This window comes from Lissotriton helveticus, chromosome 5_1 (genome assembly GCF_964261635.1).
Source record: "Lissotriton helveticus chromosome 5_1, aLisHel1.1, whole genome shotgun sequence".
Taxonomy (NCBI): Eukaryota; Metazoa; Chordata; class Amphibia; order Caudata; family Salamandridae; genus Lissotriton; species Lissotriton helveticus.
This window is the reverse complement of record NC_136065.1, coordinates 1,485,184,118-1,485,201,401: the sequence shown is the minus strand read 5'-3', so window position 1 is coordinate 1,485,201,401 and position 17,284 is coordinate 1,485,184,118. Positions and strand designations below refer to the sequence as shown.

The following is a 17,284-nucleotide window of genomic DNA, read 5'->3' as shown; positions in this document are numbered from 1 at the left end:
CAGCGCCTGCCTCCAAGGAGGCTAAATCGCCAAGTTTGGGGTCCACCTTAAGCAACAAGGAGTGTCTCCTCTCAGCCGAGAGGGCACAATTCACATTCCCAAGGTACACGATGGCACACTGGGCCCAACCTGACACTCCGTGAAAAGCGCGGTACAGGAAGCCTTTGCTTCCTCCGAGGTCTAACATTTTGGTAAGAGGGCCGTAAGCTTTCCAGGACATATTGATCCCTTTCTTGGGATCGCAAATGTACTTTTGGAGAAAGGTGGCCATTCTGGAATATATTTCAAGGGTGGCCGCCACCTTGCCCACCAGGGCAGGGCATGAATATTCCACTCGCAAACAGGCTCTAACCTCCTTTTCTAGGGGCTTCCTCATGCGGGTGGCGACAAACTGCACCACTTTGGCACCCAGGGTCCACTCTGAGGTGCGAGGGTGCAGAAGATCCTCCGGGACTAGCATGTCCGGTGGAGACTCCGTTACACTCGTGGAAGGACGTCAGGGCCTAGAAGAGACCAGTTCCTCCAGAGACTCAGTGGGGGAATCATCACCAACGACGTCTCCCTCCTGCCCCCCACAGATAAAGGGATCACCTCCTCTACTGGGTCGATTGGCCCCAATGCAGGACGCGCCAATAAGGCCTTTTTAAGGCGTTCAAAAGCCCCCATATCTAACGCAGTGTCCTGCTTTCTTTTAGGGGGACGAGGGGGGTGGGGGGGTCGTTCCCCAGAGGGTGGTCCAACATGCATGATACGCCTCTCAAAGGGCCCCAGAGCCGCAGCAACTGCCTGGTAGAGGGAGGCGTCCACCGCGTCACAAAAGTTATCTAGGGGCAGAACCTGAAAGGTTTCCTCCTCTACATAATCTATTTCCATGGCAACTAAATGCCAGAAATGTGACACATCCTCTTGTCAGAAAATGAAGCAAACCAGAGTTTTGTGAATTTGGCGGGTCAGAAAAACCTGGGTTTTGGCCTGCGCACGTGTAAGGATAATCAACCCTGGGGCCCCCACACCCACTGATCAAAGGGTAATGAGAAATATATACATATATGTATGTATGCCTGGGTCGGGCCCCAGGATAAATGACAGCCTATTAGGATCGTGAAATTGCATACTTTGGATTAATCCTCTACCGACCCGGGATCGAACGTCAGGCTACGAGGATACAGACCCGGGAACCGGGCGTCAAGGCTTCCAGGCGTGCGGTCTGGTTGCTCAGCAGTGAGCGCACGGACAGGAAAACCGGACAGGAAGACGCGCTCCCGCCGAGCAATGAGTTGCGAGACGTGCTACATCGGTGCCCCCTAGCAGCCGCAAGCATCACCGAGGAACACTCCGAATACAGCCGCGAAAGAAGCGATGAGGGATGCTCCCCCGGCAAGGCAAACGCACGGTGAGAACACCGCTAGTCGGAAAAGAACCATGCGCCCGCGCCATCATACAAACATGAAGAAAGCACTCGCGCTGCCACAAACATTGCCATACAAATAACGGTGTAAATGTACAGTGCCATAAAAGAACCATAGAGGAAAGAAAAATCGCCTTAACTACTGGGGAAGCAGGAAAAGAACGAAGAAGTGTCCCAGCAGCCCCAGACCTTTCAGGACATGTGCAGCTGCTGATTGGCTGACCTCTTGAGTTGACCTTTCCCGATGTTCCAATTGGAAAGAGAGTTTTGTCTGTTAATGTTGAAAACTGCTGGTGATGGAAAATAAAGAAAGTAGAGCATAATCCTCACCTCTGGTCCTGCCATAGAATTAGGAAAAAGGCGCACCTCTTTGGGAGGGACAAAACAGTTTTTTTAATTCAACTCTGCATGTTCCTCAAAGTTGGGAAAATTCTTAATTTAGCACAGCAAACCTTTAATTTATGCCATTTTAAAGAAAAAAACAAGCTTTTTTGTGGCGCACTCTTTTCCTATTATTCCAACAACAAAAAACCCAAAATGCTGCTATATTTTGCCTATTTCCTCAGTCCCCTCCAGGGGAATCCACAGACCCACGGTACCTCTGCAATCCCCAGGATGTTGGAAAAAACAGGATGAAAATTTGGCGTGGATACCTCGCATGGAAAAAAGTTATGGAGGCCTAAGGGCGAACTACCCGAAAAGACAAAAAAGGGCTTAGTATTCTAGGGAGTAAAGGCCTAGCAGCGATAGGGTTTCTAGAATAATTTAGATATGTAATCTTTAGCTACTGTCAACAAGTGTCTCAGCCCGCAAGAAGAACCATTGAAAGTGTCATAGTACCGGAATTTCTCACATTGCTTCACAAGATGTCTCAGTAGGATTCAAGATCATATTGAAAGTATGTACTGTTATCATTTCAGATTTTGGGACTCAGTTGACACTCGTTATATTTGACAGACAACAGTTTAGAGGGTAATGGATCTAGAAGTTCTTTTGAGGCCCAAGTGGAGCATCAGTTAGTACATGGACTTCAGTGATAATTTTATTTTGTCAAAGAAGTTTTGTTTGAATCTTTTTAGAGTACCTTAAAGATGGTGTTTTCTTCCTCATGCTGAGGACTGTGTCGAGTGGCATGCTTCCAGGGGATCTGAAACCGCTTTGCTTCTCTGTTGAGCCAGGTGAGCCCAGGATACATCCCACTATCCACTTGGGCTATTAGCCAGGGCTTCAATCGAACCCTACGTGGGTGCAATGCCATCGTCTGTAAGAAAAAGCACATCAGTGAGCATCTCAAGCTTAATTGAGTGGTTTTGTGAAATCAGAATAATAGCAAAAGACAACATAAAACCGGACTCTGGACTATGAATACAATCTCTTCCTTTTATTTAACTTTTAAAAGTCTTGCTGGTCAGACAGTGTAGGGTATGTTGGTTTTATAAGGCTGTAAAAAAGTATGAGGTTCCATTGCATTTGCCAACTAACACCATATTTCTTTCATTGACCATCATTCCACCCATTCATTGTGCTTCAATGACTGAGTCATTATGATCATCATAAGTTATAGCTCTGGCCAGTACAGGGTACCTTCATAGAACCTGGATAACTAATCCAAAGGGTGTATGTCCTTTATGCCAACTCAGGAGCACCAAAATCTAGACTGCTATATTTCTTAAATAAATATGGAAATCATATCTCCACCAAAATTCTGGCATATAATTCATTAGATATATATACTGCGCTGGGAAAGATTTGAGGCACCTCAGGCCTGCTGTTGATAGGCTTGAGGGGAGTGGGGGGAAGAATTCAGAATTAGAGGAAGGGCACAGACCCATGTCATAAGAGAAGAATTCCAGAACATCCCTGCGTATCCTGCCACTCTCGGATTATTTCTGCTCTCTCCAATCAGTTTACGGAAAATCCTCCCTGCCCAGTCTGTGTTCTAAAGACAACCTGGGGGCCCCAAGTACCACACAGGTGGGGAAACAAATTTGAAAGAAGTCTTGGTCTCCTTTCAAGAGTCTTTAACAGTCAACCTACATTCATGGAATATGGTCATGGGAGCCCAGGTAAAAGGTACACTGGAAAATGTCTGGGATGGTTTTTTCAAAATCCATCTCTCTGGATAGAGGGTCATCTGGTCCATCCATCTCTCAGCCCTCTGTGTCGCACCAAGCGAGACTAATTATTTATCCACGAGTTTCACTAACTGACAGCAGAACATTCTGAATTTCCCACTGCTACACCTTAGTTTGTGGTATTGGCTAATGTTCCCACCCACGAAAAGGCAGATTGAGAGCTGTGCGGACCTTTAAAATAAGGCGATTCTCTAACTGGTGAAAATGTTTGTAAGCAGCAATGAACTTTTCAATGACATAATGAAGCGTAGTGTACAAGTGGGAAGAGGGGAGAAAACGAGTGCTGGTGACTGTTACAAATTTTAGTTTCCTTGAGCCATGTAGAGAAATAACTGTAGATACTCACAGCTGTGACTTGAGATGGAAGTAAAACAGTTTTGCTAGGGTTCTTTTATAAGCCCCATTAAAATGTTTCAACATTTAGAAACTCAAAGTTGACAGTTGCCCACACCCACCACTAACTGTAACGGTTTAACTTTCTTACTTCAAACCGATTTCTTCCCCAGAGGGTCTAGGAGTGCCTCAATTGACTTTTTGATCACTTTCAATATCGTAATGGTCAGAACATCTTTCGGAGGGCGCCGTGCAAGCAGGGGCTACTGTATCCAAATGTGGTGGTTGAGGCCTTTTACTTTTTATGTCACAGGGCTTCACCAACCATGGATCCTGAGCAACTGGGCCAAGTACACCTTCTGCACTTGTGTATTTACAGGTAAGTGAACATGACTCATAACTCAAAGTGCACACAGTACGAACAATAAAACAATGTTGAGTCATATACTCATTCATAATAAATAACACAACCCCATTTAGGTAGGTGCTCTAGTACTTCTCAAGCAAATCCCTGCCCAGCCCTTCGTCTAATGTGGTCAAGGTTATTCCCCATTCATTAGTGGCCGCATGCAGTGAATGCACACTATAAGGCCAGACTCAAGACTTCCCTTTGACTTTTCAGGATTTTAGTCCAAAATGGCTATAGTGCCGCAGCACTTTCAGCAGTGAAAACCCAGAGGACTCAAAGACCCTAGTTCAAGCCTTACCCGATCCTGCAGCATGTAAGCGTTCAGTTTTACAGTGGGTGCACTCTATGCAGCCACTTGCAAGATCAGATCCTGCTTGGAGCAGTTGGGATGCTCGCTATACAAGTGGCAGCGTCAAGTGGGAGCAGGCTCACTCTCCGAAGTGGTGCAACAGCTCTCCACAGCAATTGGATCAGCATCCAGCACATGATGCCTTTCCCCTCTGCAGGTGGAGAATCAGATCCTTCAGCTCCTAAGATGGAGTACAGCAAGGATGCAACATCCTCCTCTGAGTCCTTCTGGTCCTCAGGGGTCGGTCAGGGCAGATCGTGTGGCGCAGCTCGACCGGCTGGTCACAGCCTCACTCCAGTCCCAGGTGACAGCCCGAAATCTTTGGTCATTTGGTCCTGGCAGCCCCTCCTGGCACATGAGGTTGCTGAGGTACCTCTGGACGCAACGTAGACTCTGATGCAATCACCCACACCATGGCAGCCGTTTGTGGCATACAGTGTGATGTGAATCTACATAGAGTGAACTGGTGACAGGGTAAATGCCAGTTCGGCTTTGAGTTAAATGCGCATATAGACACCGGATTTAATGCGTGCATGAAGAGATGCGTGCCAAAATGAGAATAATTGTGAAATAAAGCATGCTGTGCACCGCTTAACATGCCTGAGTAAAACGAAAAACGCAGATATCAGCGACGTATGGCGTTCGAACTCTCCAGGGAGAAATGTAGCCAGTATGCGAGCATGCGCATTAAGTTCTGTGTTAGCGAATATAGAAAGAGGACTGTGGAGTGCAAGTAAAAAACATTGCGAAGGGCTGAAAAAAAGGAAAAAAACGCTACTATAGAGGTTTAGTGATATTAAGACCCAAAGTGTTACGAAGAAAAAGGGTGTCACAAATGAAAATGAGGAGTGCTACGGAAGACAAATGGAATTTGCGAGAGACTTACAAATACAACGGAACAATAGCGGGGGTCGAGCTAGATACAGGGAAATTAAACTTGACCTTGCAAATAAACAAATGTAACGAGAACCATGTCAAGATACAATAAAACGTATACACTATGAGAAAAGTAAAAGAGTACCGTAGGGAAAGGAAAACCAAACATGAATTGGACAGATAAAGGTATGGGAAGAGCAAAAGAAGGAAAGGGAGTGGATGTGAGAACAAAGGAAGAAACCTGTGGTGCTTGAGAAAAAGAACATTAAGAAATATGTACAAGAGTCACAAGAGAAAGAAGAAAAATCAAGAGGGATATATTAGAGTCAGAGAGAGAGCAATAATGGAACAGAGGCAAGGTATGGAAGAATCAAAGTAAGATAAAGCATTCAATCAAAGGAAGCTACTGTATTCAAGTCGCTCATTGAGGCCCGTCGAATGGATGGAGCGAAGTTTGTGCATCCAGTAAAGTTTGCGTTGCAGCAGAAACTTTCTAGGGTCCGTCCCGCGAGGACCTCTCACCACCTCCAGGATCTGGAAGCCAATTTGACTTATGTAGTACACTGCAACACATGATTTTAAGTTCTTAGTTCTGATGTTGATGCGGTGTTCTGTCAGTCGTATTTTCATTTTACGCTCAGTTTTCCCAACATAGGGTAAGCCGTAAGGACATTTCAAAAGATATGCAACATTTGTGGTGTCGGGGTGCCTTGGGTCAGGTGCGTCACTACAGTGCCTGGAATGATACAGTTACAATTCACACAGTTGTGACATGGGATTGTCCCTTTATACATTGTGGGTTCAATGGGTCTGGGTTTTAACATCTGTTGCAGGTTGCGCGAATGTTGGTATGCGAATATAGGTTGATTTTGAAAAATTTGATTGAAATCTGTTTCCAATTGCAAGAGTTGCCAGTATTTTTTGATAGATTGTTTGATGAATTTGCTACAAGTCTCTGAAGAATGACGTTTTTTGGTTATGTAAAGTGGTGCGGTCCATTTCTTCAACTCGGTTTATTGCTGCGTTAATGATGTGGTTGGGATAACCTCTTTGTGTGAATTTGTTAATGATGATTGGACTGTCTGATTTGTAAGCTTCTTGGGTTGAGGCGGTACGCTTATCTCGAAGTAGTTGAGAGAATGGTAAGTGGCGCTTAAGACTCATTTGATGGAAACTTGAGAAATGTAAATAATTATTGCGATCAGTTGGTTTGCTGTAGATAGATGTTTCCAACTTGGATTGCATGATCTTAATGTCAACATCTAAGAACAAGATTCTTGATGCGTTGATGGTGTGGGTGAATTGGATTCGCTCGTCGACTTCGTTTAGGTGGATGATAGCCGAATTTAGTTCATGTTCAGAACCGGACCATGTAAGGAATATATCATGGATATATCTGTAGTATGTTTTGAGGTGCTGTTGCCATTCTGGGTTCATTAAAATGTGTTCTGTCTCGTATTCGTGCATGAATAGATTAGCGTATGCTGGAGCGGCACAATTACCCATCGCTACTCCTGATAATTGGATGAAAAATTTGTCTGAGTATTTGAAGTAACTGTGTAGTAAGGTAAATTGCATCAGTTCCATAAGACAAATGTGTGTCTGTAGGTTTCTTGGTCTGAAGAAGAGCAGATTCAATGGCTTGAAGGCCGAGGTTGTGCGGGATGGAAGTGTATAATGAATTAACATCGATGGTACAGAGAAGGATGGGTTAATGATAGTCAATGGATATGTCTTTGATTTTCAACAGGAAATCAGTAGTGTCTCTAATGTAACTGACATGCTGGTAACACTTGCTTGCAGATGTCTGTCAAGGTAAGTACCTATTGGCTCATGTATTGAGTTCCGTGTGCTCACGATGGGTCTGAATGGAGGTCTGGACGGGTGCTTGTGCATTTTAGGAACCATATACAGGTAAGGTATTTGAGGATATTCTTTAAGCAGGTATCTCTTGTCCCTTTCTGTAATCGTGTCCTGTTGGATTGCTTTATCAATGAGAGAATGGAGTACAGTGGTGTATTTTAGAGTGGGATCCGAATTGATTTTCATGTACACATTAGTGTCTTGTAGATGTGTAATTACACTGTCTTTGTAAAACGTCGTGTCCAGGATAACAAGGGCCCTGCCCTTGTCAGCTTTGCAGATGGTAATGTCTTCATTCATGGCTAGCTGAGCTAGCGCTTGTCTGTTACTTTTAGTTATGTTCATTTTTGCATTGTGTGGAGTCTTGAATATAGTTTGTAAATCCTTCTGTACAAGAGCTTCAAACATGTCAAGTCTTTTGTGACTTATCCGAGCGAGGAAAGAACTTTTAGGTCTCAGATCCATTAAAGTGCTATTATCTTCTCTTGTTTGAGGTTCACAGATGTTGGTGAAGAAGTGCTTAAGTCTCAAAACACGCATACATTTGTAAAAACAAACTTGTGTGTCAAGTACATTAGCAGTGTAAGTGGGAACAAAAGAGATACCTTTTTGGAGAACCTGTCTGTGCGGTGCCGATAGCGGTTTCTGAAATGTTGATAACTAGGTTCTGTGGCTCCGTGTTGATTTAGCGATAGACTGAGGTAGCTCTGTTAAACTTGGTCCTCCTGGATCGCCGGTTTGGGCGGAGCCTACTCCTAAAAAAGGAATCGATGGTGTGGTTGATGTGGTAGGTGTGCCTTCAGCAGGAACATTCAGTTGATGAACTGATTGACGGTGAGGTTGAAGTTGGTCCGGTCTGTTCTGCTGAGTACGAGATGACCCATCTGAGGAAGAAGTATCTCCGTCCGTGGATTTATTGAAGTGGGTGCGTTGTTGTCTCCTAGCAGCATAAATTTCTGCCCAATTATAAACTTCACCGAGTTTATAATCCACGGTGTCTCTTTTAAATTTCCTTAATTTGCGTTCATTAATTTCTTTGGTGTATTGTTCAAGCTGTGATTCAACATCTTCAAGTATTTTGCTAAGTTCTTCGGAGGTAAATTTGTTGCTCAATTCCTGTTTGAGCTGGGTGACTTCAGTATTTAATTCCTCAAGCATTTTTGAAAGCCCTTCAACGATAAGAAGAATAAGATCGAGGGAACATTTATTCAAAATTCCAAACCATTTTTCGGTGAACCTGGCATTATTTTTACAGATAGTGGATTTAAGTGGAATGCGTTGGCCTCTAGGTATTCTTTGGACTCTGTGGTAACGGATAAAAGTGCTTGCATGAAGCCGTTGGTTGATCTCGCTCTTGGCTGCAAATAGTAATTGACGGATGTTGGATTGCACGGAACCCAGGAGTGCAGCGGTTCACATTGACTTTGCTTCATTGGATTTCTCTACGCCTCATGTTTTCACCAGGCAAACTGGGCTTCCGAAAATAGAACCCAGAGTCCTTCATGTAATGTTCCATTGCAGGCACACTAAGACTCCCGTGTACTTACACAGCACATATTCTCTCGAGTACAGTTACCACCATGCATTGTGCCACTGCGCACACACATTCATTAAGCAAACAAAAGGTTGGTGTGCACTGTTTAGTACTGTAGCTAATCTATATTGTACCAGGGTGTGCCATTTGCAAACACACACTGTGCCACATACACACACTCACCATGTACGCTCTGCACAACACTCCACCCATACTGTATTGTACCTCATGCGAGTACGCATACACCAAGCACATGCTTCCATTACGCAAGTAGTGGTTGGCACTACATTTCTCTTGCAATTAATTTTCCAAGCATACATACACCCAGTATGGTGAACTAACCGTGGGAGAGGTGTGGCGCCGCGGCCAGGGCGACTGACGCTGGAATCTGGGGACCACGGTTCGATCCCCGGATCCAGCGGCAGGTTAGCCCAGCACCATGTGACTCTGGGCAATAGCTCGCTTAATCTTCCCGACGGCCCCCAGCGCCTAGAGACCCTTACGGGTGATTGTGCGCTTTACAAATGTGGACTTTACTAACCAAAGGGTGGAGGGTGGTGCACAGCGAGTGTAGCCCAAATTGAGGACTGAGTTCATAAAACGTTATGGGTGCACTCGTGGGTAGTGTTTCCGTCCGGAACACCAGCTATAATCAGATACGGTAGTGTATGCATAACCTATGCATTACATCCCCACGTGAGGCACACCGAGCATTAAACAAGATTCATAAGTAGTTCATCCAAAAATAGGAATTTATTGAGATAAAGTTCATGTAGATATTGTTTTCATATCAATCCAATGGTTGTCATATGTGTTTTCAAACGAAGGTATGATCAAGATAAACGACTCCGATGCATTTCGGGTGGGAGCCCTTTCTCAAGGAGTGCTGTAAGGAAGACAGGAGGGAGTAAGGATCGGGAAGTGGAAACCGAGTGAGTGAACAGTTTAAGTGTCGATCAATAAGTGCTGTCTTAAAAGAAATGGAAAGGGTGTACATCTATATGTGGGCTAGAAAAGATGTGCGCTTAATGATATAAAGATGTGTGCCGATAACGGGGTGGAACGAACGCTTGTACAAAAAATTGTGATAACTTACTTCTCTTCCGTGGTAACGCAGGCGCGTTACTTCACTAGTTGTGGGGCATTGCAAAAACGCTACAGAAGAGTGAACAGGAAATAGGTCATGGGAGCCAGGGCTAAAAAAATGGTAGAAGGACTAAGGACGTGGGAAACTAAAAAAGTGAATCGACGGGGTGGGGGCCATGTTGGAGAGGTAAAACGAAACTATTAGGGAAAGGTCAAACAAGTAATGGGACGTAAAGAGACAATCTAAAGCAGTACATCAAGTTATAAATAGCAACTATATTCTGTCCGATCATTGAGACCAAAAGGTTTCTGTGTCTGTAAACGGAACATCCATTCTAATTCTCTTTTGAGAAGCAGTTTGTTGTTGTCAAGTCCTTCTCTTTTGATGACAGTTTCCAAGACAATGAATTGTAATTGAGCGATGGTATGGCGAGATTCAGCAAAATGTGTAGCAATGTTGGATTTCTCGTATTTGAGCCGTATGTTGGATTTGTGCTCATTCAGGCGTGTTTTGATTTTTCTTTCAGTCTTTCCTATGTATAATTTGCCGCAAGGACATTTTAACGCATAGATCAAATTAGTGGAGTCACAGGTGGCATTAACTTGGAGTTTAATGGCATTACCCTTCATAGGGTGGCGGATGATGTTGCCCTTTATGACGCTATTACAGTGGTTACAATTTAGGCAAGGTTGGGTTCCTTTGTAGTGTTCGTCAGTGGTGGTGGGTTTAGACAATATTTCTTTGATGTTCTTACTTCTGGTGTAAGCGAATAGGGGGGGATTTTTGAATCTGTCCCGAAAATCTGGTTCCTTTTGAAGAATTGACCAATGTTTGAGTATGATCTTTTTATACGTCGGACTTGCTGTAGAGTATTTAGAAACAAGAACGATGCGTTGTTGTTCTTTGATAGGTTTTTTGGTGAGAACCTCCTGTCTAGTGATTTTTGCCACTCGGGTTTCTGCCTCGTTGAGGATCTGTGTTGGGTAGCCTCTATCTGAAAAGCGATTGTGCATTTCTTTAGTTCGGATGCTCCTAGTTTGTTCATCAGAGACTATGCGTTTGACACACAGCATTTGGGAGAATGGCAGGTGTCTTTTGAGTGATGGCTGATGGAAACTACTATAATGTAAGGTATTGTTGCGATCAGTAGCTTTTCTGTGGAGATCAGTGATAAAGCCATCTTGAGTGATTTTGATGTTGACATCAAGAAATGTGATCTCGGTGTCGCTGATCTGCCATGTAAGTTTTATTCGTTCATCCTTGGAATTGAGTTCATGGAGAGATTGATTGAGAGATTCTTTGGAGTCCGTCCAGACTATGAACAAGTCATCAATGTATCTAGTGTACATTTTTATTTTCTCAAAAAAGTTGATGTTGTCATATATGTTCATTTTTTTGAAATTTTCCATGTAGATATTCGCATACGTTGGGGCAGCGCAGTTTCCCATCGCCATTCCGGATAACTGGAGGTACCTTTCATTATCAACTTGGAAATAACTATGGTATAAGGTATATACCATGAGTTCCATCAGAAAGGATTTCAAGGATTCGTCAATGTTGCTGTTAAGTAGGGCTTGCTCAATGGCCTCAATGCCTCCCTGATGGGGGATCGATGTGTATAAGGAGTTGACGTTAATCTTTGGCCAACAACAAGAACATCAGATGTGTTAAAGCCGACAAGGGCGGCGCATTGGTAATCCTAGATACCACCATGTACATACAGCGGCTCCATGAACATATACGAGACGCCACCATCTACATGCAACTCGATAACAACCCCACGAGGGAGTTCCAAAGCATTCTCAAAGACCTGGTCATGAAAGCCTTTCAAAATGGCATCATCCAAGAGCGCACTAAAAATTATCTACTACAGGAACATCCCCGGAGCCCCACCATACACATGAGTCCAAAAATACATAAGGACCTCGTAAATCCTCCTTTTAGGCCAATAGTCTCCACCAAGGGATCTATTCACGAGTCCACCGGGAAATTCATAGACAGGTACTTGCAACCGATCGTAACTAAAGCGGCCAGTTACATCAAGGACACCACAGAATTTTTGGTGAAATTGGCGAATGTTCAGATTGATGAAAACAATCAATACATATTATGCACGGCGGACGTCAACTCCTTATACACATCGATCCCCCATCAGGGAGGCATTGAGGCCATTGAGCAAGCCCTACTTAACAGCAACATTGACGAATCCTTGAAATCCTTTCTGATGGAACTCATGGTATATACCTTATACCATAGTTATTTCCAAGTTGATAATGAATGGTACCTCCAGTTATCCGGAATGGCGATGGGAAACTGCGCTGCCCCAACGTATGCGAATATCTACATGGAAAATTTCAAAAAAATGAACATATATGACAACATCAACTTTTTTGAGAAAATAAAAATGTACACTAGATACATTGATGACTTGTTCATAGTCTGGACGGACTCCAAAGAATCTCTCAATCAATCTCTCCATGAACTCAATTCCAAGGATGAACGAATAAAACTTACATGGCAGATCAGCGACACCGAGATCACATTTCTTGATGTCAACATCAAAATCACTCAAGATGGCTTTATCACTGATCTCCACAGAAAAGCTACTGATCGCAACAATACCTTACATTATAGTAGTTTCCATCAGCCATCACTCAAAAGACACCTGCCATTCTCCCAAATGCTGCGTGTCAAACGCATAGTCTCTGATGAACAAACTAGGAGCATCCGAACTAAAGAAATGCACAATCGCTTTTCAGATAGAGGCTACCCAACACAGATCCTCAACGAGGCAGAAACCCGAGTGGCACAAATCACTAGACAGGAGGTTCTCACCAAAAAACCTATCAAAGAACAACAACGCATCGTTCTTGTTTCTAAATACTCTACAGCAAGTCCGACGTATAAAAAGATCATACTCAAACATTGGTCAATTCTTCAAATGGAACCAGATTTTCGGGACAGATTAAAAAATCCCCCCCTATTCGCTTACACCAGAAGTAAGAACATCAAAGAAATATTGTCTAAACCCACCACCACTGACGAACACTACAAAGGAACCCAACCTTGCCTAAATTGTAACCACTGTAATAGCGTCATAAAGGGCAACATCATCCGCCACCCTATGAAGGGTAATGCCATTAAACTCCAAGTTAATGCCACCTGTGACTCCACTAATTTGATCTATGCGTTAAAATGTCCTTGCGGAAAATTATACATAGGAAAGACTGAAAGAAAAATCAAAACACGCCTGAATGAGCACAAATCCAACATACGGCTCAAATACGAGAAATCCAACATTGCTACACATTTTGCTGAATCTCGCCATACCATCGCTCAATTACAATTCATTGTCTTGGAAACTGTCATCAAAAGAGAAGGACTTGACAACAACAAACTGCTTCTCAAAAGAGAATTAGAATGGATGTTCCGTTTACAGACACAGAAACCTTTTGGTCTCAATGATCGGACAGAATATAGTTGCTATTTATAACTTGATGTACTGCTTCACATTGTCTCTTTACGTCCCATTACTTGTTTGACCTTTCCCCAATAGTTTCGTTTTACCTCTCCAACATGGCCCCCACCCCATCGATTCACTTTTTTAGTTTCCCACGTCCTTAGTCCTTCTACCATTTTTTCAGCCCTGGCTCCCATGACCTATTTCCTGTTCACTCTTCTGTAGCGTTTTTGCAATGCCCCACAACTAGTGAAGTAACCCGCCTGTGTTACCACGGAAGAGAAGTAAGTTATCACCATTTTTTGTACAAGCGTTCGTTCCACCCCGTTATCGGCACACGTCTTTCTAGCCCACATATAGATGTACACCCTTTGCATTTCTTTTAAGACAGCACTTATTGATCGACACTTAAACTGTTCACTCACTCGGTTTCCACTTCCCGATCCTTACTCCCTCCTGTCTTCCTTACAGCACTCCTTGAGAAAGGGCTCCCGCCCGAAATGCATCGGAGTCGTTTATCTTGATCATACCTTCGTTTGAAAACACATATGACAACCATTGGATTGATATGAAAACAATATCTACATGAACTTTATCTCAATAAATTCCTATTTTTGGATGAACTACTTATGAATCTTGTTTAATGCTCGGTGTGCCTCACGTGGGGATGTAATGCATAGGTTATGCATACACTACCGTATCTGACTTTACTAACCACACACATACTGCAAAGTACTGCTCTAACCCAGTGCGTGAGTTTTCTCAGGCACGCGCGCAGACAAACACCCAGCACACACTCACTACTCCTACACAACAGAGCACTCTACCTATATCCGGTATAGGCCAAGGGTGAATTAAGCACATAGCAGTGGAACTTGAAAAAAGGTGAGTGAGCCTGAAGGATAAAAAGGGCCTGTTCACTCTTACTCATCACTACACGCTATGCTGCCACCACCACGCTCATACTTTTTAACTCTTGGTGATAACAGTAGCCTTCCTCTACTTGAAGGTTGTTCTTCTGGAGCCCCTCCCGGTCAAACAAGACTACGATACGCGAGATAGGCCAAAGTCATGCTCCACACGCATGATCTGTGTTTGCTTAGGACAACAAAAATCGGCGTAAGGAATCCAGGAACACTCAGGGCAGGAGGACACGTCTTTAACCATGCAGAGAACTTTCACGTTCCAACAGATAAAGCTATATAAGATCTCGCAATACAGATTGTTCAGACGTACAACCCTGAAAAATGCTGCCAGTTTGGCCTCTTCCCGCCTCTCATGAAGGTTTTGAAATGGTAGGTGGGCGTCAGCCTGGGTCGCTTAGTCATGATCCTTCGGGGAGGAAATGTGGGGTAAATGCGATAGAGATTAAAAGATGGGTTTGCTGTGGATGCTGCTAATACTGATAAACGAACAAAATTTTTATTCTGGAATGTGGCAGGGCATAAAAGCAAGCTACACAATCAAAACTGGCTGACTGTTGTTTCAAGTTATGCAATTATCTGTTTGCCAAATATAATTTTGCGTGTGCTAATGAGGTTAAGCCACCCCTCCCCTGCATTCAAACACACTTGTTAGCAGAGGAAGTACAATAGATTATATTTTATCTTCTGAAAATTAGAGTCATTTTGTTATTAATTTTTAGACACATATCCATTGATGTAGTGACCACAGCCCATAGGGCTATGAGTTCAGACTATCTAAGTAGGAAGAATCACCTAAAGAGAAAATATTAGTGGAAGATGTGGAGGTGATCAGAATAAATGGCACAAGTTTAAGGTGGAAAAAAGTGAACCCAGAACCCACTAATTAGCACTATTAAGTCATATATAGTTATCTGCTGAACGAAAACACAGGAAATAATTATATTAATAGGGCTTTTTGTGGAAATTTCCAGAAGTAAAGAAAACAGGTTTAAATAAATCAAAATGGAAAGGCTCATGCAGCAGCTCTTAATAATCCTAAAAGATCCACGGTCGGAATAGCAGCCTGTAGAAGGGAAGCCTTTAGAAGGGAATATAAACCGGTTTGGAGGCCAGTGAAGATGGCGGCGTGAGCCTTCATCTCTTCTCGTACCGCACCGTACGTGAGCCTTCATCTCCTCCCGTACCACAGCTTCTGACCTGACTAAGTCGTGCTGATCCTTGAAGAAACGCATTCCTTCTGCGTAGTTTGGATGGCGGAACACCGGGTGCACTAACGGCTCCCTTTCCCAGGCAATAATAACCTTGCTCCGGATCACCCGAGCAAAGGCGGGTGCAGCCGCGATCTCTTCTCCATGGTCGAAGCCGAATCACGTGGGTGGCTTCAGCGGGTGAAGTGCCTGATACGATCTGCGGTGACAGAGAGTCGCCGGAATACTTTAATTGCCGGTATGTTAATACCCACACAGACGGCTGCATTCATTACTTGCTAACACTCCTTGATGCTCGTAGGTGCCTGAACACGTATTTTAACGTGCCTGAACGCAAATTTAAAATGGCGGTCATGGCGGTCTTTACCGCAGGCCAGTAGCGATCGCACCACTTGCTCAATTAACCCCTGCTTACTTCCCCTTGGGATGGCAAATAATTAAATCATCTTCTGCCTGCATCAAACGCGCTGTTTAGACTTTAATGAAGAGGCACCTCGCTGACACTTTTACCCCTGAATGCACATGGGAACTGTGAGTTGTCAATGTATTACTGCTCTTGCTGTTCTTGCTTCCACTTTGCTCCATTATGACGCCCTGCGAGACAGGAGTAAGACAAGATATGAGAATGAAATGTGGATAAGAGAGTGAAATGTCGGTTTCATTTTAGAGACTATTTCTGACAACTGAAACTTATGAAGACTCTTTCGCCTATGTAGACATATGAGCTCTCTAACCCCTACAATTTGCCATGCAACTGTCGATTTTTGTCCAGGGTGGAGCGCAGTGCCTAGGATAATGTTGCTTTTGAACATATTTGGAACATACTTTGCCTGATGCTTTTGTGCTCATCTTGCGCCTCATGATGCCGGACTTCAAAATGGCTGATGCCTAAGTCTGCCTATCTCCTGCATTAGTTCTCCCGGACCCCAAAATGTCTGCATATTTACACAGTGGGCGTTTCTAACTTTGAAGTTATAATAGCGAATGTCAACCAGAAGTGCTCAGCACACCTTCCACTGACCCTATAGTTCCGTTGTTGGATCCAACGTCTAGCTACCTGGCATTACAGCTTCTGCGATCGTCGAATCATACCCCACAAGCTATATAAGAGCCTTTACCACACACGTGTGCGCCATGGGGGAGAAGGAAGCAAAAAACCTTAAAAGACTTAAGGCAGAACCTCTGAACCCGGACTCTCCTACCAAAGGGAAAAAAGACATCAACTTAACAATGGATACTAAACTAAACAAGTTGGCAGAGGTACATTATCTGGCGAAATCTACCAAGGAGGAAATCTTGGCAATTAGGCAAGATATTAGAGATACCAATGTCAGACTATCTGAAACCGAAAACAGAATAAGTCACCTGGAGCTTTCTGAGGATAAAGTCTGTAAGTCTCGCAAGCAAATGTCTATCACAACAGACTCTCTGAATAGAAGACTTTCGGAACTTAAAGACAGGAATCGTAGAGGGAATCTACGTATCTTTGGAATTCCAGAAGGATCAGAGGATTACGCTGGCTCGTGTGTCCCTTTCCTCGAGTCATGGTTCACTCAAGCAACTAACCTTTCCTTCAGTCATCCCCTGGAATTTGACAGGGCCCACAGAGTTCCGTCTCGAATCCCACCAAACCAAAATGGCCCAAGACCAATTGTATGTAAACCACTACGATACCAGCACGTGGAACAAATACTGT

At 43.8% G+C, this 17,284-nt stretch overlaps 1 protein-coding gene across 3 annotated transcripts in view; it reads right to left on the bottom strand.

Moving 5' to 3' along the window:
* The window catches only part of IRF6 (interferon regulatory factor 6), a 482,736-nt gene that overhangs the window by 213,536 nt on the left and 251,916 nt on the right, over positions 1 to 17,284 (bottom strand). For all 3 annotated transcript variants that reach the window (XM_078644486.1, XM_078644488.1, XM_078644487.1), the window contains exon 2: positions 2,493 to 2,669. In XM_078644486.1, coding sequence (XP_078500612.1) covers positions 2,493 to 2,666 — 174 coding nt within the window. In that variant the 5' untranslated portion in view covers positions 2,667 to 2,669. The remainder of the gene's footprint in view (positions 1 to 2,492; positions 2,670 to 17,284) is intronic.